Genomic DNA, 24471 nt, shown 5'->3' on the forward strand with positions numbered 1-24471 from the left:
TTTAACCACATGCCCATTAAACCACATGGTGCTTGTTCTTCCGTAACTCTGTACCCCTGTATATTTGAGTCTTGTTTTTATGTAGTTGGATCTGGGCCTTGGAATTTTTTTGTTTGTTTTTGGAGCAAGCAGTTTATTAATTTTCTAAATGAATAATAGTTTTCACAGAAAAAAATAACCACATGCTTGTTTAACAGTAAAAAGGGTTAATGTGTCAATTTCTAGCACTTTTCAACTGTGGCCATTTTTATTGGAGGGGTTTGACATTTGGCTTATATGGTGTTTGTTACCATTTGGTGGTATTTATTCAAAACCTTTTTGTCTTTGGGGGAAGACTTCTTATTGTGAGTACAGTAAAGATAGTGTACAAGCCTGGCTGAAACTCTTCATTGCCCCCAGAGGGTGGGTTGTTGTTCAGTCGTTCAGTCGTGTCCGACTCTTCGTGACCCCATGGACCAGAGCACGCCAGGCACGCCTATCCTTCCAGAGGGTGGGTGGGTGGGGCTAATTTAGGAACCAAGCAGATTTGGTAAAGGGAACTGACAATCAGAGGACTGCAGAAAATGCTAAAATACTCTAGAGGGCACTCTGATCTAAAGAATAAGTTGAAGGGGTCAGAATTGTGGAGTTGGAAGGAGCCTCAAAGGTAATCTAGTCCCTTCTCCAAGTGTGGAAATCTGCTTTAAGGTACACATGGTTTTCCAAATGAAAAGCCATTTTCTGTTATTCTGTTCCATTCAGAAGTTCACGAACCATTTCTGATGTCAGCACAAGAAGTCTACTCATACAGTTTGTAAAAATGTGAGTGCACGTTCGTTATAGTTTCTAAGCCTGAAAATATTCCCCATGTCCTATTGCTATGTTTACATTGTTAAAACAAGTTAAACTTATATTCGTTTGTTGTTGTTTTCTCTTTCTGTCCACCCCACAGAAGAGGATTTGTGTTGGTAAGGAAGGCTAGAAATAAACCCTAGGTTACCCATGAACAGAATGCAGGGAGGAGGACAGGCAGCAAATGCAGCCCTGGTCAAAACAATAACAGTGAATGGGAAAGGCAATCAAAAGACGCACTGGCCATGATGGTTACAATGGCAGTTGGCTTTGAAAAAGGAGGTGCAGAAGGTTGTCATGTTGCCATGTCCCCCCCCCCCAAACTTGTTGGTAGTGCTGCCAAACTAGTCAAAACTGTGTTCAAGTGTGACTCAAAGAACATTTCAGATGCTTGGAACCAAGTGCTGCCTGCAGGCATATGGGCATCAATGCTCCCTGCCTTCCAGCTTCAATAACCTGTCTATACCAAAGCCTAAAAGGACATCATGGCACATAGCAACATATCCCAGTATGGGGGGATGTGAATAATTTAGCTTGTTGAATAAGATTATTAGTGTCTTTCTAATTACTAAAAGGTTAACGGCTTCTGAGCACTCCAGTAAGACACCATTAGTCATGTACCTTTCGGAGTAAAAGCTCTCGCATACAAAGGCTGCACTATTGGTTTGGCTATAAAATGTTATATTTGCTTTATATTGGCGGAAAGCGGGTTGCTTCAAATTGCCAGCCAGTATGATGTGCCAAAAATGGAGTTTCTACACAAAATGCTTATATCCTGTCCGTGACATAATGATGCATCTATTGAGGTGTGATGAAATAATGTCTTGTGATGAAATTCATACCACATGGCCTAAATGCCTGCGTTCTATAAACAATTCTTTTGGCAAGCACGCAAAAGAACCAGGGGCAACCCAATGCTAAGCCAAACCTCAGTTTGCTTTCCCAGAAACTGCACTGCTGATTCAAGGTGGGTGCCCAAATGGTGGGTGTCATTTTTCCAGAATACAAATATTAAGGGCTATTCATGTAGCTTGTTCAACAAGGGAACTCTGTCGTTATGTAACTTGAGGGTGCTTAATATTTCAATCCCTTTTACAAAACACCAAAATCTCTAATTTTGGTGCTATAATGTGACATATCCACGGTGGCAGCTTAACCTTGAGGCTGATCATCCTGCAGAAGTAAAAACTAAAAAAAGACAAATTATTGCAAAGAAAGTCAAATTTGCAACTGTACAGTATCAGAGACAGACAATTAAGCAAATCCCCCCCCCACACAGACAGGATAGAATTTAAAACCTATTTCATTCTGTACAGCACTGCTACAGCTTTGAGGAGAAAGAAAATGGCCACAACCCAGACTGGGAATTATAGCCCCCAAAGTTCCCCAAAGCAGCAGCTGCAGCTAGGGATATCTGAGGAAGGTATGATGATGCCCCTTCCCTTGCTCAGAAGCTAGGAGGTGGGGAGATGGTTGTCCTCTTAGACCTGTCTCTGAGAGCTTCCTAGAGATCTTTTGTAGCAAAAAGAATGGCACCCCCACAGATCTATGGGGGCAGCCATGTTTATTGCCATATACTGTGTGTGCAGGTGACAGGATCAGAAAGGTATTCTTTTTAGTGCTGGACAAATACTTGCTACCCAAATCTGCAGGCCCATGCATCCCTCTGCTTTGCCTGCAACTTTGAGATGTGGGTGTTATTTTCTGCTCCTTTTGTATAGACAGTGCAAATTGGCAAGAACTTTTTTTTGAAGAATGGGGAGGGCTGTGTTTACCTTATTTGAGTGTGCAAAGTGGCTGTGGGAGTCTTTATTTTTATTTAAACACTGTGCAAGTAAAAATGTTATGCATGCTCACAGCATCACCTAGCTCTCCAGGCAGGCTGCTAGCTCAGCAGCACCCCCAGAGATGCCCATGTGACTATGTGCCCCCCCCATGAAATAATTATCCAAACATAATTTGCACCCCACCCTTTTTGAGGGCATATTTGGTTACCCCACCCCTCAAATGGTTGGGTGGAAAGGTTGTGCAATGCACTAGTTAATTCCCACCCCCTTAAATGTACAGAAACAAGGAATAATTTCATGGTTTATCTAAGATAAATTTTCCTTTCATGAACACCAATCTGTTGTTACATGCAACTCATTTGTGGAAGTCTTGGGCAAAATATTATGTTATATTAGTAGTAGAAGTACTGTATACTTGAAGGAGCGTCTGCACCTTCATCATTCAGCCTGGACACTGAGGCCTTCTGGCAGTTCCCTCACTGCGAGAAGTGAAGTTATAGGGAACCAGGCAGAGGGCCTTCTCAGCAGTGGCAACCTCCTTGTGGAATGCCCTCCCATCAGATGTCAAGGAGTTGGATTCCAAATGCCTTGGTACCCAGACGTTTTGGCTCCCGAACACCACATACTCAGAAGTGAGTGTTCTGGTTTGCGAATGTTCTTTGGAACCCTAACGTCCGACGGGGCTTCCGCGGCTTCCAATTGGCTGCAGGAACTTCCTGCAGCCAATCAGAAGCCATGCTTTGGTTTATGAACGTTTTGGAAGTCGAATGGATTTCCGGAACAGATTCCATTTGACTTCCAAGGTACGACTGTACAACCTTTAGAAGACATCTGAAGGCAGTCCTGTATTGGAAAGGTTTTAATGTTTGATGTTTTCTTATGTTTTTATATGTGCTAGAAGCTGCCCAGATGGCTGGGGTGGTGGTGGTTGTTGTTGTTGTTGTTATATTGAGAAATTCCTTCAGAACAATTTATGGGTATGTGTCTCTATGCACATAATGAATGAGGGCACCTTGTGTTTTCATATTTATTATGAGCCTGATTTTTACCTACTACGTAATTTTTCTCAAGCTGACCTCCATTTTTTTTTATGCCACAGTTTTACATGCTGAAGTGACCATCTGCATACTTTAGCCCCAGGTAAATGACAAATCGCCAGGGTCTTTGTCTAGTCACAGATTGGTGATCACCAGTATTAATAGATAGGATTAGCAAATGCAAGCAGTCCAGCAGGCTGCAAAGCTGCTACTTGTCTCCTTAGATTCCCCTCTGCCTTATCAGTCCCGGGGCTCCATAGAAAGAGAGTGATCAGAGGTTTCAGGACGGCAGAGGTCGGTTTCTTTCTCTTTGCACCAGGACTTGGGGAAAGGGCAAATTCTGGGTCAGAAACGACAGAAAATGTCTTTCCAGGCTTCCCCTCAGGCACCATGGAGAAACAACAATATCACCTTTTTGAACAAAGACGCTCCTGTCTCAGAACAAGGAGAGACGATCATTGGCTTCTATCTACTGGCTCTGGGTATGTATATGGATTTATGGATTAAGCATGCCTGCAAAATTCAGAGGGACTTCTGTTGAGCTTAATTAGTTGCAACTCTTATTGAAACAACAGTGGTGCATTTTTACTAAAGTAAACATTGAAACACCTGGAAGCGGGGAGGGGAAGACTATATTGTTAAATCCAGTGCAGGTAAGATGAAATACTGGACTTTTAACTGGATTAGGTCCCATTCATTTCAAAGGGATTAAAATGGCTTGAATCCAAATACTTGGGGTTAACCAGCCTACATATAATCCAAGCTGCTCCTCTGCTAAAGCGCAGTTGAAGATTCTTTGGCAAAGAAATAAAATAGATGGGAGAAGAATCATGTGCAGAAATAGATGACCTCATATTATCTTAGCGAAATACTGCTGTCACTTATTTACTGTTCCAATACTCTACCTCTTACTAACTAAAAGATGTATTTGCTTTGCACGCTAAAAATAATTCAGTTTATGAAAGTTTGTGTGTGATGTATGTAGCTGATAATTTCCAAGGTGATTACTGTGTTAGTCTGTTGCAGCAAAAATAAAAAATATTGTGGAATATTCAAAGACTAATAAATTATGCCATGTGCCCTAATAAATTTGGAAGACTTTAAGCTGTTTCTGCATTCAAAAAAGCAATCTACACTGTGTAACATTTACTGTTACAAGCATTATTAAACTGTGTACCCAGACATTTGAGTACAGAAGTTTGAACATACTGGCACTGCTGTGCTTACTTAATAATAAAACAGCAGTGCTGCATATTCCCCCCTTTAAGATACTGACCCTATAATATAACAAGCTGGTGAATAGCTGAGGCCTATCATAAGAATATCACTGTTCATATAGACCCAATATTTTAGAGAGTCCTAGTGTCAAGATTTTAAACATGGTTAAATAAGCAAGACACTATCAAGAATAAGAGCAGAATCTTCTTAATGTTCTACATCGGTATTAGTGAACTAAATATGTGTTTTGTAAGGCAATGGTCAAAATTATTGATGAAGTTTCTCCTAGAGTTTTAACATGGGGGGACAGCTGGTTGTGTTGTTCTCTTCTTTTCTACTTTTTCTTTTTTTACTTTAGCTGATTATAACTTTGTTTTACAAACGAATACAATAATTCAAAACTGAAGTGTTTCTTTTCTGATATAGTAGTGCTTTATTAAAATTAATTCTTACAGAGAATGTGAATATCCATTTCCCTAACCCAGAGCTTTCCAAACTTTTCATGTTGGTAACACACTTTTTAGACATGCATTATTTCACGACACAGCAATTCAGTTTCACTAGCAAACTGGAGGTTAATCTAACCCCTTTCCAGCCCTGGGAGGAGCACGGGGAACGTTTGCGTGACAGACATACACACTGCAACCAACACACTAAAGTGTCATGGCAAACAGTTTGGAATGCTCTCTCCTAACCTCACCTCTCACCTGTGTTTAGCAGAAGGAGCACCTCCAGCACAATGTAGTGCATTGTAAACCATCCAAGATGTTGGCCTTACTATGGTAGGAATAGATGAATCTGTCAACTTCAGTCTCACATTTTTCCACTCTTCAGTTCTCCCTATCTCTGCATCAGTTTGTGAAATTAAATTTTAAAAGTCCCCATGAGACCTGATCAGCATTTCACTGCAGATTTCTCCCAATATTCACCTTATGTATGCAATTTTGCCCAATACATTTCTGTATGCAATATGTATAATGCATTTTTGTAAACTATTTTCACTAATATATGCATTTTATGCACATTTCCCCAATATGTGCATTTTTGAAAATATTTTTTGATCGGAGAACTCCATTGCCAGATTCAGAAAGGTACGAGCTTGAAATACATTTTTGTAAACCATTTGGAGGTTTTGATGATTCAGTGGTATATAAATCCTGTTAAACAGATAAATAAGAAAATTCTAATGCATCAATGGCAGAATTTTATAGGAGGTGCTCCCTAAAGTTTAATTGCCACTGACAACCACCTCTTAATTTAAAACCTTTTTTGTCCTTGCAGTCATCAGCTGCTAAGTAATTAGGGCTTTAAGTGTCATTAGTGCACTATATTTGTTTAAATGTGCTTAATTGTTGTTCTAGCATATAACCAGTACTTACTGAAGTAATGATGTTCCTTAATTTGTCTTAACTGGAGTTTGGGCAGTTTGCTTATCTTACGTTGCACAACCGCAATCTTCATCTTCTTCAGTATGTGGAAAACATAATGAACTAGAAAGTAATAAAACATGAACGCAAAATTAAACCTGAAAGTCTGTATCTGCTGATCGTTTGTGTATGTGTCACTTCCTCTTTAAACAAAAACAATGTAGAATTGTGGAGAAAGAAGAGAAAACCAGACTCATAAAAGAGGGCTAGACAAGTTCATGGAGGATAAAGCTACCAGTGACTATTAGCCACAATGACTATCTTCGCCCTGCAGCATTGGAGGCAATATGGCTTTGAATTCCACTTTTGGGGAATCCCAAGTGGGGAGAGCGCTCTTGTGCTCAGGTCCTGCTTGTGGGCTTCTCAAAGACATCTTGTCTGATCCTACCGGGCTTTCCTTGTGTTCTTACAATTAACATCAGATATACTCAAGGATGCCCAATTCAAAAAAAGAAAAGAAAAATGGTTACATGTACAGTGGGTTGAAAGCCTCTTGATAAACAGATGGTCCCCATCTGCAGATTGATGTTGCAGAGTAAGGGTGGGGAACCTCCAGCCTGGGTACAGGATGCAGCCCTACAGGCCTCCTCACCCAGCCCTTCCGTGTCTATGCCACAGTCCTCACTGGCCCTGCTCTGTGCCCTCTTGAGTGCTTTTCCCTGTCTGGAATGGGTCTTTGATCTGCAATGAGGCCTCTTTGCTTGCCTTGCTGAAAAAAGATGCACATGGAAACCTCTGTCTTTTTCACGGCTAGAATGTAGCCCACTGTACAAAGGTAAGAGCCCTTTCCATGGCTTCATGCACTTTTGCCTCTGATCAGCCCCACTATGAGCTCTCCCTCCTCTGATCTCTCCCACCAACGTAGCCTCCAAAGACTTCCCCAAGATGGAATCTGGCACTCAGATGGACAAAGGTCTCTCTACCCTGTGGTGAAACTTTCTAAATCCTGCCTTTGCTATCTATGAAGCCAAGACTCTTCGACCCTTCAAGAAATGCTTATCCATCTAGCATATATCCATCAGTCTACCAGTAGTATTTTCCTATGTCTGTGTTATATTTAGCCTGTGAAGAAGTTACATGCATTTATTTTAATGGTATGCTCCTATCTCCTCTATAGGGTTTCCCAGTCAGGGGCACCGCAGACCTTGAGATTTCAGGGCCAAATCTGAGGCCTGAGGGGATGTCCCTGGTGATCTCATTAAGCATGACACAACCACTGAGAACATATTCAAATAAAAAACACAACATGTAACATTAGAGCAGAAACCCTAGCTAAAGGCAGTGGTCCCAGGTCCATCTGAAGAGAGGGGACAATTCCTTCTCACCTGTATAGGGAACCTGAGTAGGAAACATGCAAGCTAACCTGCTTGCTTCTGGGCAGAAGGGTTAAATTGCCCTAGGACCAGGTGGCAGCTCACGAGAAAGTTTTTGTTGGAAGAGGGGAGTCTGGTGTGGTGATTTTAGATGTGGGCGCTCACATTCAGGAGGACAGAGCACAGATAGATGCCCCTGAAGGCTGCAGTTCTAAACATCCTTCCAAGGACCAAGCCCCATTGAACTTCATAGGACTTAGTTCTCAGTAGATAATGGTTAGGATTGTGCTGTTGGTAAGGCTGGGTAATAATAATAATAATCATCATCATCATCATTCCTCACATCACCCAGCCCACACAATAGAAGGTGTAGCCTACCTGGGAAGTGGCAGTCGGGCTCCAGAGCTTCTCCCACCCTCCACTCCCTCAATTAATGCTTATTTTTGCAGGTTAACCTCTTCTTCACAGGTACGCAGGCGCTGCTACCGGTATGTCAAGGCCACTGTTGAAGGGCCGGAAAGGAATTTTCCTGCATTGGCAGGTTTTGCCTTTCCCGTAGCAAAATGTCACAACTTTGGTGGTTTCAGGCCTTGAATGGAATCCTTTAGTCATCTTCCTATATGGGGGGGGGGGGCGGTGATCCCATGCCCCCAGTGTGCCGGTGATACCAGGGCTCCCCGTTAAAGAGGTCTTGAGGGGAGGCAATGGCCATACGCCAAGAGGTTGTCATTGCTCTCCCCTCCAGCGGTGGCAAAACAGGGGACGGGCTCTCTGCTTGAACATATGTTCTCCAGAGCCAGCCCAATCCCCAAACATTCTGGATAACCCTGAAGTTTCCCAGATCCCCAGCTGGGGACTGGGAAGGATAAACACCCAATGCCTGAGCCATGGTCTCCCTACATCTGAATCGTAATAAAGTTGTGGCCAATTTTAATCCCATAGCACATTGTCCTGTGTTGTCATTCCACTCAGGGGTCACTGGGGGACTCTGCCTGTCCACGCAATAATAAATTTTATTAGGGACTATGGATCCTTCACAAACTTATCCATAGCTCATTGTCAGCTGCTCTTGTAAACAGCTGGTGTTAACAATGCAATTGGCCATCAGTACGCAGGTGGCGCTGTGGGTTAAACCACTTGCCAATCAGAAGGTCGGCGGTTCAAATCCTGTTGCTCGGTCCCTGCTCCTGCCAACCTAGCAGTTCTAAAGCATGTCACAGTGCAAGTAGATAAATAAGTACTGCTTCGGCGGGAAGGTAAACAGCATTTCCATGTGCTGCTCTGGTACACCAGAAGCGGCTTAGTCATGCTGGCCACATGACCCAGAAGCTGTACGCTGGCTCCCTCGGCCAGTTAAGCGAGATGAGCGCCGCAACCCCAAAGTCGTCCGCAACTGGAGCTAATGGTCAGGGGTCCCTTTACCTTTACCTTTACCTTTACTGCATGCATTTAATTTCCTCCTGACCTCATCCTCCTCACCGACACGTATGCTATTACAGTTTGTTACCCTTTAAGGTACCACAACACATTCTTGCGTGTTCAGTAAAAAGCAAATAAAAGACTTTTAAGAAGAACACACAGCCCCATTCCTCACTTGCGTTCAGCTGGTTGCAGCACTACAAGGTTCCAGTGTAGAAGCCGTGATAATTGTAATGTGTGTTTGTGCTGTGAAGTGTTTCCTACTTGACAAGTGCTGCTTTTTGCAGGTTTTCGTTCTGAGCATTTTCTTTTATTTTCCAGGTTGGATGTCTTGGTTTGGGAACAGCATTGTAATTTTCGTACTGTATAGACAGCGGGCTACCCTTCAGCCCACGGACTACTTGACATTTAACCTAGCTGTATCTGATGCCAGTGTGTCTGTCTTTGGTTATTCCCGCGGGATCATTGAAATCTTCAACGTATTCAGAGATGATGGATTTCTGATCACATCCATATGGACTTGTCAGGTAAGAACTAAATTTCTGTGGCTCGGCCACTCATGAAACACAAATCTCATATAATCCATGGCCTAGAACAGACACAATGCTGGAAATACATTCCCTCCTCACCTCTCCAGAGCAAATTCAACCACCTTTCTTCCCTTGTCACTTTAATCATGGATTAGTGTTACATCTGCACCAATGCTAACCATGTGCTGCATCTTATTCATTAATTGGAAGCTGGTTTACAAACTCTGGTTAAGTGGTTAGGGCAGATATAATGCTATACCAGTGCTGCGCAAGTTGTGAATCACTAAACTGAATACCTTTCACCAACTACATACAAGTATCCAGCATTCAATAAACTTCCCATTTATATTTTCTCCCTGATGTGCAATACAAAAAACTGGGAGGGGTGGTGGGTTTCCATCAAGTACTTGGCAGGTCATGATATATGTCGGTGAGGCTCTTGTTGGGTGCACTCTGTGCTAAATCAAGATCAATGTGGGAAAGAGAGGGGTGGATTTACTCCAGCACTTACAAGTGCTTCCTTTGGTGGAAAAAAAGTTGCAGCTGGTCCAGCTAAATAAATAAATAAATTTTAAAACGTGCAATGAAAAATCATTAACATCTCTGCTCAAAGCTTCGGAGACCAGCAGGAGATAATGTAACTTTTGGATATTCAGTGGGCCACTGCAGTACCTGAACATTGGCCTTCAATTTTCATTTATAGGTAGCATGTAATCTTTTTCCCCCCATGGAAAGTTGTCAGTTGGCTGCAGTCCTGTGCACAGTTAGGCTACAGGCCTGCACACAGTTAGGCAGCTTAAATTCCATTGATCCCAAATCAAATCAATCAATCAATCAATCAATAAAATATCCTGTAAGATTTAGGCAATTGAATTGAGTGCAGGTTTGCACTCTCTTTTGTAACTGAGCTGAATTCGGGATTACACTTTCCTTTGGAAAGTGTAACCCCTCCCCACTCCCTCACTATATTTAAGGATCTGGTGACTTCTGTTTCAGTGTATCTGAAGAAGTGTGCATGCACACTAAAGCTCATACCAAGAACAAACTCAGTTGGTCTCTAAGGTGCTACTGGAAAGAATTTCCTATTTTGTTTCGACTATGGCAGACCAACACGGCTACCCACCTGTAACTTATCTCATTATACTTAACAAAGCTATCTTTAGCCATCTCACCCCTTGCCTTTCCCTGCAAGACTTATTGCAGCCGTTAAGAGTCGTCAACAGGTTTTCCACACCTATCAGCTGATCACCCATTCCCACCACCCTCTGAGTAATACCCCTCCCCACTCCCTCACTATATTTAAGGATCTGGTGACTTCTGTTTCAGTGTATCTGAAGAAGTGTGCATGCACACTAAAGCTCATACCAAGAACAAACTCAGTTGGTCTCTAAGGTGCTACTGGAAAGAATTTTCTATTTTGTTTCGACTATGGCAGACCAACACGGCTACCCACCTGTAACTTTCCTTTGGATTATTCATTTTACAGTATAGTCAACTTCTGGCTCCATTTTGCCCATAAAAACAGGGATAGTGTTTCCGAGACCATTTAGCAGGTAATGGAAATCCAAACTGGGCTACATTTTTGGCAGAGATGCTGAAACAAATGCCCGTTTATTCAATTTTCATGCAAAAATGTTAGTCAAGTGATTGTGTAAATATTTTATTAAAACAAATGCATGTCTATAGCAGAGTTTTAAACGGAACATATGAAGAACGTTGTCCATTTTTAAATTAAAGAAGAAATGTTTTTGCCAACATTTCTTAAAAGAGTAGCATGAGTTAATTGCCACCTAATTTGTTGAGAGGTATGCCAGATATATCAGGTGACAGAAAAATTATGTCTTTCTGCTGTCAGTGTTTGTTTGGCTGTCATTTTGACTAGAACTCTGGCTTCACAAAACAAACTTTTGCCAACAACAACATTCCATTTTTAATTATTTTTCTAACCTGCAAAGAGGAAACTAAAATTGTGTTAACAGACTTCAGAACGTGCAGTCACAGTATGCCATCAGATTTCCATGAAATGACCAATACTGAAATCACTGGTAATATTTTGAAGGAAAATAAACCACACCAGAATTTACCGTTTGGCTTTACATGTATAGAAACATATTTTTGCCCTCAATTTAAACTACCTAATACTCGGCGAACAAACTTTATATACATAGGAGTGAAATTCATTTGTTCAAGTGGTTTGGGAAGAGTGTCCGAAGCATTCATTTCACCAGACCTTTGTGTAAACAAGATTGCTAATTGTGTTTGCAAACTCTAATATAAGGAGATGTTGCTGAGGGTGAGGTGAAACATGAATAGTAAGTTTTTGACAATCAAGGGTTGAATAAGCGATTCTACACAATAGAACGTTACACAATAGTGAACCATGAACACCCAATATAGGCTGGGAAACAGGATGGTGAGCGAAATAATAATAATAATAATATCCCTCATAGGTCAGCCCAATGGCCTACTTTCGTACCCTGTTTCCCACAGCGGAAAACCAGAGGCCTATGGGTAGCCTTCAAGCTGGACATGAGAGCAATAGCTCTCTCACACTACTATCCCCCAGCAAGTGGCATCCTGTTGCTATCATGAATAGTGGCCATGGACCACCTTCTTATTCTCTATGAATTTGTCTACTTTTCTTCTAGAGTCATCTACAGTAAGTCAATGGCTGTCACCACATATTATGGTAGCAAATTCCATCGTTTAATGATGAGGTGTGAAGAAGTACTTGCCATTTGTCTTCCCTAAATCTTGAGCTTCGCTGGGTTCAGATGTTATGAGGGATAAAAACTTCTCTCTATCCACACCATGCATAATTCATTTTTATACACCTCTAATTTTATACACCTCTATCGTGTGTGCTCTTCCACCTTACTTTCTGAGCTAAAAGTCTCCAAGCAATGTAATCTTTTCCAACAGGGGAGTTACCGGTACTCTAGACCCCTGATCATCCTGGCCTGCACCTTTCCATCTCTACAACAATCCTTTTTGAGATGTGATCACTGGAACTGTACCCATTCTTCAAGCGTTGTCGCAACACAGATTTGTATGAAGGCATTACAATATTGGCAGTTTTATTTTGCCAATCCCTTTCCTAATGATTCCTACCATGTAATTTGCCAGTTTCATAGCTGTTACAGACTATATTTTCACTCAGAGAGCCACAACTATCCCAAGTTCTCTGGTCAGTTACCAGTTAGTGATTTTTGTTGCAATGTGCATCTCTTTACTCTCAGTTCCACTGAACCACATTTGCCATTTTATTGCCCATATATCTAGTTTGGAGAAATCCTTTCAAAGCTCCTTGTAATTCTGTTTTTTGTTTTGTTTTACAAACCCTGAATAATTTAATGCCACCTGCAAACTTGCCACCTCACTGCTCACTGCCTCTGCTATGATCTAACAAGGCTCTTCTTATGGCACCCTGACAAGATCTGGCTGTATAACCAAAGGCCATCTCCAGAAAACAAAGATCAAATATTTAGTAGAGTCTAAGGTTCCCTTAGACACGGGTGGAGCCTAGGGCTTGCCGATCAGAAGGTCTGCAGTTCGAATCCCCACGATGGGGTGAGTTCCCGTTGCTTGGTCCCTGCTCCTGCTAACCTAGCAGTTCGAAAGCACGTCACAGTGCAAGTAGATAAATAGGTACCGCTCTGGCGGGAAGGTAAACGGCGTTTCCGTGCGCTGCTCTGGTTCGCCAGAAGCGGCTTAGTCATGCTCGCCACATGACCTGGAAGCTGTACGCCGGCTCCCTTGGCCAGTAAAGCGAGATGAGCACCACAACCCCAGAGTCGTCTGCGACTGGACCTAACTCAGCGGGGAAATTGCTTCATAGTAAATCTGCACAGGATTAGGCTGCATAGCTAAATATTCCTTCAGAATGGGAACAGATTCTCTATTAGTACTGAGTTCAGAATATAGAGCTGGAAAGGATTCTGTTTGGTACAGAATAGAGGAAGTACCTACGGGTACAGTGCTTCTGAGTATGTTCAGTGTCCCCCCCCCCATAAAGGAAATCAGCTGTTGCTTTGAAAATGGATCTCACCAATGAATTTATTTAAAATAGCAGTGTTAAGACATGCAATAGAAAGAGGTCTGTGGCCACAATAAATGAAAAAGAAAAAAAAAAGATGTAGGGAATAGTGTGGCCTTAAAATCCACCTACATCTGCACTGGATTGTGGCCTAATTTGTTTACTGCAACAGGAACGCTCATGATTCAATGCGTTCTGTACACCTTAACTACCGTACAGTGAGCAGCAAAGAACACTGACTAGCATACACATGGATTTACAAACTGCTGTTCCAGCAACAAGCATCGAGGATTAAATTCTGTCTGGGCCAATATAATTCTAGCCAGTTGGCAGCCCAAGAGAGATGAGGAAGATAGGAAGGGAGCCAGGACCATCTGCTGTAGCCAGAGGAATAGGAATACATGGGAGGTTTTAAAAGGCTCTTAAGATCACCAAAGAGGATCAGACAGGAGGGCCAGGAGCTCTAGTGTGCAGTACAAGGTTTGTTTCTGCTGCAGTTAGTAAACTGCTGTGGGTTGCTATGTTTTGCATTTGGGGTTGTGGGCTTTTAGTGGGTTTTTATGCAATTTTTTTTTGCCTTGGTTGATTGTACTGCAAACTGCTCTGTGGTTTTTTTTGCAAAAGGCGATATACAAATCAACCAAATAAATAAAAACCCGGGAGAATAAAAAGGTCTTCATTTGGTGCTGAAAAGTTCCAGATGAGTCTCCAAGGGGCGGCTATTCCATAGCCGAGGTGCTACCACCAAGAAGTCCTTTTCTTTAGTCACTACTCGCTTCACTTGGAGGGGAACATAGACTACAGCCTCTAAGGAGAGCATGCATATATAAGAGAAAGTAATCATTCAGGTAACCTGGTTCCAAGTAATTAAGGGCTCTGTAGCCTTTAGACAAGCACTTTAAGTTGAACCCGCAGACAGACTGGGGGCCTATGGAGGTGAAGAAACATTGGCAGTGAAAGACAAAGTCCTAGTTAACAATATCGTAGCCTACATTGAACCACCTGCAGTTTCTAGACTTTTTTTTTTAAAGGCAGCACCACCCACAATGCATTGCTGTAGTCTAAATAGGAGGTTACCAGAGCATGGGTAACTGTGGCCAGGCTTTCTCCATCCTGCTGGATGGTTGCAGCTGGTGTATCAGCCGAAGCTGATAGAAGTGCTCTATTTATCTCCTCAGTCCACCCTGCTAGCATGCGTCAAAACTGACCCAGCAGTCCTCAAGAAACAGTTCATTTCCTGGGCGTGTTTAACCTTTTGCCTTGGCAGAGGCTGCCAACATGGATTAATTAGTTGTGTCAGCTGCAAGGGAACTGACTGAAACTCAGATTGACTTTTTAAAAATCCCCTGAAGCATCAAAATGCACACAGACTACAATCCTAAACTATAGCTGTCAACTTTCCCTTTTTTGCTGGAAATTCCCTTATTCCAGCACCGTTTCTCATTGCAAAAAAAGGGAAAGTTGACAGCTCTGTTAAATGCTCATACTAGGGAGCAGCCTCACAGAATATTGTGGGACTTACATCTGAGTAAGCAACATGTTTTAGGGTTGCGCTCACAGTGATGTTGCTATTCTGCGTACATCTCATCTGGTGAGTCTTCTCATATCGTGAGTTACCAAAACACATTTGTTCGTGAAAGTAGTGTTCTGTGAGCAGCGTTTGGGATTCTGGTGGACCATATCACTCCTAATAGAGAACTCAGGTGGTGAGCGGCAACAGGACTATTGCCAAAAAGGAGCCACTGGGAAACAAGAAGGAAGTATCATTGGTTGGCATCCATATGTGCTGGGAGACAATGGAGGAGTGCACCTTTGGAGGCGAAGTCAAACTTTTAGAAGGTTACAGCACCTGTTGTGGCTGTAGAGACCAATATGGGGGAGACATGTTTTGTTGCAGCAGAGGTAGGTGTGTGGTTGTGCTGCTGCAGATGCATCATGGTGTTTCTTCTCTCTGCGCTCCTCCCAGTGGCCATTCCTCCTCTGGTTACTGCTATGGATACATGACCTGACTGTCAGTCTCCAGGCACTGCAGTTGTCTGCAAGGGATTCCCACACGGAAGGCTTGATGTTACCAGGCTTCATGTCACGTTTTCAGGCATCTTTGTAGCACAGAGTTGGTTTGCCGGTGGACCTCATGCCTGATGCCAGCTCCCCACAAAGCACGTTCCACATGATTGAAGATCTTCATTGAAAGATTTCCAAAAGTACAAATTTCAAATTAAAGCTGTTTATTATTTGTTGTTGTTCAGTCGTTCAGTCGTGTCCGACTCTTCGTGACCCCATGGACCAGGGCACGCCTATCCTCCACTGCCTCTCGCAGTTTGGCCAAACTCACGTTAGTAGCTTCGAGAACACTGTCCAACCATCTCATCCTCTGTCGTCCCCTTCTCCTTGTGCCCTCCATCTTTCCCAAAATCAGGGTCTTTTCCAGGGAGTCTTCTCTTCTCATGAGGTGGCCAAAGTACTGGAGCCTCAACTTCAGGATTTGTCCTTCTAGTGAGCACTCAGGGCTGATTTCTTTAAGAATGGATAGGTTTGATCTTCTTGCAGTCCATGGGACTCTCAAGAGTCTCCTCCAGCACCATAATTCAATGTTTATTATTAATTATCATCATCATCATCATCATCATCGTGAATTATGTAGGTTCACCTTCAAAAGCATCAGTTTTCTCCTCCATGCCTACCTATAACTCAGGATAACACTGCATGGATGGGACGAAGAGTCTGACCCCTGGATATATCAGTTTTTAAAGTGCCACAGGAATATTTGTTGGTATTGCTACAGCAGCCTAACCTGGATACCCTTCTAGAAATTGTTAAATGGAATGGGGGTTGAGAATTAGGCTCTCAGACTTAATAATAATAATAATAATAATAATAAATTTTTATTTATACATTGAATTATGGTGCTGGAGGAGACTCTTGAGAGTCCCATGGACTGCAAGAAGATCAAACCTATCCATTCTTAAAGAAATCAGCCCTGAGTGCTCACTAGAAGGACAAATCCTGAAGTTGAGGCTCCAGTACTTTGGCCACCTCATTAAGTAGTAGCTGAAGCACAGGTATTCCTGGGGATTCATGCCTATATATAGTTCATTATTCCTGGCATTTGTATAAGATGGAAATAAATAACAACCATAGATCTGACAGCCCTTAAGAGCATTAACAGATAAAGCAGGTGGTAAAAGTGCTAAGGAGACATGCTGTGTAAGCTCACCTCAGCATCCTGGTTAATTAACAATGGAGTCTCTTTAAAATAAACTCATGGAGCAAAACCAAAAGCTGAAAGGGTGGAGAGAGCTTTTCTACTAATATTTTCTGTTGCCTACTACTGTATAGGAAAGATGGTTGGGGTGGGGGAGGAAATTCCCTCCCCAAAAATCTGCGTTACAAATTCTGATATTGTCAATCTTAAAATAGAATATTTGCTGCTGTGTGACTACCATGCCTGGATCTTTCAGTGTCTGAAGGACCTGGGTCTATAGTTGCCAGTCATACTGGAAAGGTATGGCTAGAGGTATGTTGGAAGAGGGAGATCTTCAAAAGGTGCCCAAAAGACATTAGAGATGGCACCTGTCTTAACACTTAACAGAAAGGAATTCCTGTGGGTTGATTCCTTCATTTCCTGATAAAATGGTATCTGCAGGAGTGTCCCGTCCCCCTACAGAACACAGTAATTGACCAGGTATATAATAGGTGAGGTGGCGCTGTGGGTTAAACCACAGAGCCTAGGGCTTGCTGATCAGAAGGTTCGAATCCCCGTGACGGGGTGAGCTCCCGCTGCTCGGTCCCTGCTCCTGCCAACCTAGCAGTTCAAAAGCATGTCAAAGTACAAGTAGATAAATAGAGACCGCTCCAGCGGGAAGGTAAACGGCGTTTCTGTGCGCTGCTCTGGTTCGCCAGAAGTGGCTTTGTCATGCCAGCCACATGACTCAGAAGCTGTATGCCAGCTCCTTCGGCCAGTAACACGAGATGAGCGCTGCAACCCAAGAGTCAGACCTAATGGTCAGGGGTCCCTTTACCTTTACCTTTATAAGGGGTGAGGTGATGTGTCCTGGTCCCTGACTAGTAGGAGCTCTATGGAGTTTCAGATAGGAGTGTGTCCTCTAAAAGGCAAGGACTTCCTATGGTTATCAACTTTTAGGGAGAAGTGTTCCTGTGTATTAAACCTCTGCTGAGCATACAGGAATTTAGCAAGTGAAGCTTTTCTCACCCCTTATATTCATACCAGAAAAAGCTTCATCTATATTTCTGTGTGTCAGGCTTTTGTTACATGCCACCAGAGTTGGGAGAATAAATGAATTGGCTTTCTGAAGCTGGAGTCCCCAAAAACTTAAATTCCGTATTTAGCAGCTCAGCCCTGTACATGTTTACCAGGAAGTAATTGCTTTTGAGTTAAACAGGAATTGCCCTCAAGCAAAGGCACATTGAGATATAGATATAGGGTACTCTGGGCATATTGCAGTTTAAAATATGGGGCCCTTCCTTGTGTTCATGTCTTAGCACGCAGGCAATCAGTGAGCAAAAAATTGTTTCTCTCTAAATTGCCAACAACAGTATTGATGTAATTGTGGGATGGGAAGCAAAACTGACAATCTGCTAATATTTTCTAATTGGTAAGAAGAGCTGACAGAGTCAATCCTGAGATTGGCTAAACATCCTTGATGTTTAGTAAAGTTGTCAGAGTTAATTTGCCAGTTTAGAGGCCTGAGTGGTTATTTTATTCCACACTTCAGTAAGTATGATAACTTCTCAAAAGTCCAACAAATAATACTCCAGTCACCATTGTAGGTTGTTGGTGTAATGTTTGAATAGTCGCAATTTGTTAATGGAATATTATTTGTAAGATTTTTGAGCAGTTATTGTATGTATGGAAGAAGAGAACTACACAGACCAAATGAGTAAATAAACTAGTCAAATAAGCTAAATGAGTTTTGGGCTTATGCTCTCCCTCCTCTGTTCATGCTCGGCACTTAGAAAATTTTACAGCAAATGATAGTTCTTTGCCATTTAAAGTCATAGTCTATTATTGTCTTCAAACCATAGTTTTCTGTTTGCGTGTTCAGACCCAGAAACCTCCCCCCTAAAGAAATTCACACTTGAATCAAATTTTGGTTTGGGTTTTGGCAGAATTTAGGCCACAACTTTATTGATTACAGAAAGTGAGTGGTTGCATAGGCTCTGGTTCGACTAGATCCCTGCCATGCAGGTAGCGCTGACCCAGAGCTCCATCATAGGTCAGCCAAGGGTGAACACCTGGATAAGCGGAAAGCCGGGAACAGACTATATCCGCCACCCAAATGTCCCCCTGGACTCAGGCACGGGCACAGCCCCCTCTCAGGAGTTGACCAAACCATTGAGTCCCTGGATTCCTTTATAGGGATGGCGAGAGTGTTCTCCCATCCTTATCACCTGAACCAGAGCCTATCCGCAACCTTACAAGTTGTGACGATTTGCTACGCGGCAGGCAAAACCCAAATGGCAACAGCCAATCAGCCAAGTGTGGAAAATTCCTGCTGTGCCCCTGTCCCAATGACAGATGACACACAACGGCATAGCAAGATCAAGAGCAAAAGCCCTAAGAGAAGGGAGAGGTGGGCGGGTGCTCCGAATGCACGCGCCGAAAGAGGAAGCTCTGGGTCACATGCATGGGTATAAATAGGTCCCTTGATCCATTTGGACTGTGCCCCATTGGCCCGATTAAACCCAGCATCGAGGGACCTTCCAATCGGGTGTTGTGGCTGACCAATCGTACCCACCCACAACACAGGGTGTCAGTTTCCAGGTCTCACCGCAACACGTGCCCTCTTTGAGGGAAGACCCCATAAACCAAGAATGATTGCTGTGGAAGGCAAGAGCCCACAAACGCAATGTTCTTTAAGAATTGTTCTTGGAACACCAAACCATGGCTTGGCATTAAGTTTTAATGTGCTCATTGCATTATTTGAAAGTCCCTATTGATAAAATAGCTTAGCTACAATGATCCACACTTGTCTGCCAATGTCCGGCTTGGACAACTGTATATGTGGAGCTGCCCGTAAAGATAACTCAGAAGTTTCAGAATTTAGTTCAGAATTTGGCTGCCAGAATTCTGTCATGTGGGCAATTATAGAACTTCTTAGAGTATTTCAGTGACTGCCCATGCACTTCAGGTCACACTTCAAGGTGCTGCTGCCTACTTTAAAGTTCTAAACAGAGCCCTGCACGCCCTGCCTCCTCCCATACTATCCTGCCCTTGCATTAAGGTCTTCTCTAAGTACTGTCACTTTTTGAAGTTTCTTATGCTTGCATGTAGGAAAAGACCTTTACTGCGGTGGTGCTCTGACGGACTGGCATTGACCTTACAGTCCTTTGGGCACAAGGTTTAGACATGATTCTTTGCCCAATGATTAGAAAGTGGTTACATATACTTGGTTTTCAGTTTTTGTCTCTTAGTTTTATTATGGTTTGTTTTCATTTTTAGGATACTTTATATCTTGTTTATTATTTCATTGTGTTATTGTTGCCCTGCTGTCCATTTGGATTTGCGTGTTCTTGGAGTTGCATACTATTTCATTACTCCTATTCTTGTGGTTTTAACAGCAGCTTGACAAAGGCGTGCAATTGTTTAGCAGGTGAATCGTTCCCTGACATAGGGAGTTCGATTTCTGCTTAGTTCTTTTGGCTACGGTTCATCCAAAGTTAAGCGCTTTGCAAGCCTCACTGACTTAACTGAGCCTCTTCCACTGAAATCAATGGCATACTTCGATTGACTGCTTCATACTCTTTCTCCGTACAGAATGTTAAATGTACTTTTATTCTTTATTTTGCATTTCAGTAATTCAGGAGCTTAGGAGTATGTGTCTAAAGCATGTGTTTGCTTGTTCATTTAATGTACTCCTCAACCACATGATTTATCCCTGATTTTCAGATACCTACATGTTCACTGATCATATGGATGATAACTCTCCCTGACATTCAATATTTCACTGATTTCTAAGATGCTTGTATGCCCTAAAGAACCTATGAGCTCACTGGCACCATCCCAATATTTGTTATTGCTCCTAGCATTCTGAAACTTAGATGTGGGAACAACCCCATTAATATTTGTTTTTCCAGGTTGATGGATTTCTGACGCTGCTGTTTGGTCTTGCTAGCATTAACACACTCACAGTGATTAGCGTGACTCGCTATATAAAAGGATGCCATCCAGACAGAGGTAAGGCATTTTGGACAACACAAACTGCATGGCTTTGTGTTATTAAGGCTTGATATCCTGTCTCACAGGTATTCCTTTCTTACAATAGGCCAAACTTGCCCTAATTTAAATGTTTTTAAAAGAAAACTGGGTTATTCCCTTCACCCTGATTCTAGAGAATCTCTTACAGCCACATTGTTCTAATTTGAGTGTAACAGTAAACCATGGTTTATCATTACGGTAGCAAGCTGCAGTGAACCTTAAACTTGTGCACACTCACTCACCTTTTTCTCCTTTAGCAGAGCCAGGAGAAGTTCAGAGGTTTTTTGCTTCCACTCTAGATTAATCAGAGTTAAACCTTGTGTCCAAACCTGGACAAATTGCAGTTAGTCTTAACTATAGTTTATGAAGCTTTCTTGTTTCAACTGACCATTGTTAAGATTAACCACAGTTTAGAGTTCTGGCAACACTGCTAATCTGTGGTTCATTGAAATCTGCAGCAAAACCTCCCAACCTAAGGGCTGCAGTCCCAATATTTCCATCAAGGGTAGGGAATCTACAAGGATTCCCGGTCGCACAAATGTACCATTTTTCTTTATTATGACTGTGTGCCTTAAGTGTACAATAGCAAAATGAGTTAAGCACCAAACTTCTGCTGTGTATTTCAGGGCATTGTATCAACAATAGCAACATCAATGTGGCCCTTTTTCTTATATGGATAGCAGCTTTCTTCTGGTCAGTAGCTCCAGTCCTGGGATGGGGCAGTTACACAGGTAATTAATTTCTCTCTAAAGTATTTGTGGAAATCTGGAAACACAACAACCAATATCTACAATGAGCAATTTAAATAAAGTATTATTTTTACACTATTTTAATCTAATAGTGCTGGAATCTAGGTCAATTTTCTAGATCCAAGCATTCTAGATGTAGGCATCAGCACTTTACAAATTAGACTGCAACCCTTTATGCACTTTCCTGAGTGTAAGCCCAACTGGCCTTACTTCTGAGTCCAATAGACATATTTAGGATTGCATCACTTATCTCAATTTTTTTAAGTCTTCAAAATCCCAAACTAGATCTCACTGAAGGAGTCAGATATTTATCCTGAAAATCCATATGGATTTTTAAAATTCTAACTTAGCATTTTGCATTGCTCAGTGGGAACTATTTCAAAGGAACTCCTGTTGGTGGGGGATCACTTTGTCAGCACTGTCCATAGGAGCACTATAGCGCTACTGTGATTGTGCATTTTTCAGGCCTCACACACTCAAGAAGAACTATCTCCAAAGGAGGCTAGGAATCTCTTACCTTGTGCATTTTACACACACACACCCCCACAACAGTGTACATCTGTTTCGTTATTGCCACTTTTGGTAGTGGTGCAACCAAACCAGTTGCCATTTCTGTGCTAAAAAGGTCAGGTTGCAGGTGGTTGCTTATTAAAGGTAAAGGTACCCCTGACTGATAGGTCCAGTCGGGGACGACTCTGGGGTTGTAGCACTCATCTCGCTCTATAGGCTGAGAGAGCCAGCGTTTGTCCGCAGACAGCTTCCGGGTCATGTGGACAGCATGACTAAGCCACTTCTGGCGAACCAGAGCAGCGCAGATGGAAACGCCGTTTACTTTTCTGCCGGAGCAGTACCTACCGGTTATTTATTTACTTGCACTTGACGTGCTTTCAAACTGCTAGGTGGGCAGGAGCTGGGACTGAACAATGGGATCTCACCCCGTCGCGGGAATTCGAACCGTTGACCTTCTGATCGGCAAGCCCTAGGCTCTGTGGTTTAGACCACAGCGGCACCCACGTCCCTAAGTAATAAGTGGTTGCTTATTACTCTGGTGGAAAGCTAAACTAAAGTGAAGATTACAGCAATAACTCAGCTGTAATTCTTGGACTTCATTAAGACATTTCAATTTTCTTTTCCACCAGGAATTCTAAAGAGAAATTAATCTTGACAAATTTTAAAACTGGAAAATCACAGCAAGATTTTTTAAAAAACAAAAAACGAATGACTAACCAAGTTCTTTTGCTTCCTAGATCGCATGTATGGAACATGTGAAATAGACTGGGCAAAAGCTAACTTCTCAACCATCTACAAGTCTTATATAGTGTCCATTTTCATCTGCTGTTTCTTCCTGCCTGTGTCTGTCATGGTTTTTGCTTACGTGTCCATCATCAATACTGTCAAGTCGAGCCATGTATTAGGCGGAGCAGGTGACCCAACTGATAGACAGAGGCGAATGGAACGAAGCGTCACAAGGGTCAGTCTGGGCTTTTCTTTAGTCTGCATTGGGTGCATTTCCTTCAGAGAAGTAGTCAGAGCAGCATACAATGGGTGGGTGGAGTTGAGGCCAGTGGTGGATGGAGCTAAAGTCAAAAGTGGGACGGACACTCCTTTTCTCTCTCTGCCACCCCCTTCCCTCTCAAACACACATGCACACAGTGTGGCTGAATACAAACCATGCATTTAAAGCGCATGACTTCCCCCAAAAGAATCCTGAAACTGCAGTTTGTTGAGGGTGCTGGGAAATGCAGCGCTTGTGAGGGGCAAACTAAATTTTCTAATATAAAGCTTAGACAACCTTAAAATGTGAGGTAGCTAGGAGGCAGATAATTCTAGAGGATTGAAACATATTTATTAGGTCTGTGGGTCAATGAGACAATTGAAAATACGACCCAGGTCTCCCAGTTTTCCAGGACCACCTTCTTTACAGGGATCCTTTGGGCAAGAAAGTGGAAACTGGCAAGTCTCGTTTTCTCTCCTCTAGGTCTCCATAGTCATTTGCACAGCCTTTATCACAGCCTGGTCCCCATACGCGGTCATCTCCATGTGGTCCGCCTATGGTTACTCTGTGCCCAATTTAACCAGCATCCTCGCCAGCCTTTTTGCGAAATCTGCCAGCTTCTACAACCCCATCATCTACTTTGGAATGAGCTCCAAATTCCGGAAGGACATCCTCATCTTGCTGCACTGTGCCAAAGAGATCAAGGACCCTGTGAAGCTCAAGCGGTTCAAGAACCTCAAGCAGAAACAGGAGAACTCGCCTTCTCAGAGAGAGGAGAAATACGCGCCAGAAGTCCAGCCTGCACTGAGTCCTGATTCTGGTGTGGGGAGTCGTTCTAACACCCCACCCCCTGTCAACAGGGAGGTGTATTTGGGTGCTTTTGATACCCCGTCCAACAACCCTGATATCGAATGCGACAGGCTGTGACCCGGCTGTTCACAATGTGCAGCCGGTGAACACAACCCATAGGATACTTCTGCCCCACTTCCTTTCACCCCTGCCCTTTCCTCTAGCACTTAACATGACATACCAGCTCGACTTCCAATGAAGCAGGACACATAAAACCAGCACTAAAAGCATGTGCGGTACATATGGGAGACTCATAAAAATTGCTGCGTGGCTGATTAAATATAAAGGTGGGCAGCACATCTAGCCTGAGCAGGGATTCATTTCCCCCTCTGCAGCTGCAAGTGAAAGACGTTTTTGTGGAGAATCCATTCACTGGCATGTAAAAAAAGAAAAACAAAATTGCCAAAATTTTCTCCACCTAAATAATATAATTCAGAAGTTACATATCTTTTGGGCTGGTTTTATTTCTTGCTTAAAATCCTGGCTCTATTCACTTTGCTCGCAGTCCTCACAACAGTGCATTTACTCAGGGGCCGGTCAGGAAATACCGTAGCATTGCAA

The 24471-nt window shown here is 42.7% G+C and overlaps 1 protein-coding gene across 3 annotated transcripts; it reads left to right on the top strand.

Moving 5' to 3' along the window:
• Window positions 1-3681: 3681 nt before the first annotated feature.
• LOC117044065 (opsin-5-like) lies at window positions 3682-24351 on the top strand. Of its 3 annotated transcripts, none has more exons than XM_033144448.1 (6): window positions 3682-4137; window positions 9354-9559; window positions 20697-20796; window positions 21444-21548; window positions 22814-23037; window positions 23545-24351. In XM_033144448.1, exons 1-6 carry the CDS (start codon window positions 4017-4019, stop codon window positions 23986-23988), a joined length of 1200 nt encoding a protein of 399 aa, XP_033000339.1. In that variant the 5' UTR covers window positions 3682-4016; the 3' UTR covers window positions 23989-24351. The 3 variants fall into 3 exon arrangements, with proteins under 3 accessions (XP_033000339.1, XP_033000340.1, XP_033000341.1); XM_033144450.1 differs by lacking the exon at window positions 3682-4137 and adding an exon at window positions 6736-7075; XM_033144449.1 differs by lacking the exon at window positions 21444-21548.
• Window positions 24352-24471: the final 120 nt, after the last annotated feature.

The sequence above is a fragment of the Lacerta agilis genome, chromosome 3, assembly GCF_009819535.1.
Source record: "Lacerta agilis isolate rLacAgi1 chromosome 3, rLacAgi1.pri, whole genome shotgun sequence".
Taxonomy (NCBI): Eukaryota; Metazoa; Chordata; class Lepidosauria; order Squamata; family Lacertidae; genus Lacerta; species Lacerta agilis.

What these genes read in the sequence shown, in the direction of transcription:
- LOC117044065 (XM_033144448.1), top strand. Translation starts at nt 4,017, where the DNA reads ATGTCTTTCCAGGCTTCCCCTCAGGCACCATGGAGAAACAACAATATC. An exon ending in AGGATGCCATCCAGACAGAG is followed by an intron (nt 20,797 to 21,443) that starts GTAAGGCATTTT and finishes TGTGTATTTCAG; the next exon opens with GGCATTGTATCAACAATAGC. An exon ending in TGGAACGAAGCGTCACAAGG is followed by an intron (nt 23,038 to 23,544) that starts GTCAGTCTGGGC and finishes TCTCTCCTCTAG; the next exon opens with GTCTCCATAGTCATTTGCAC.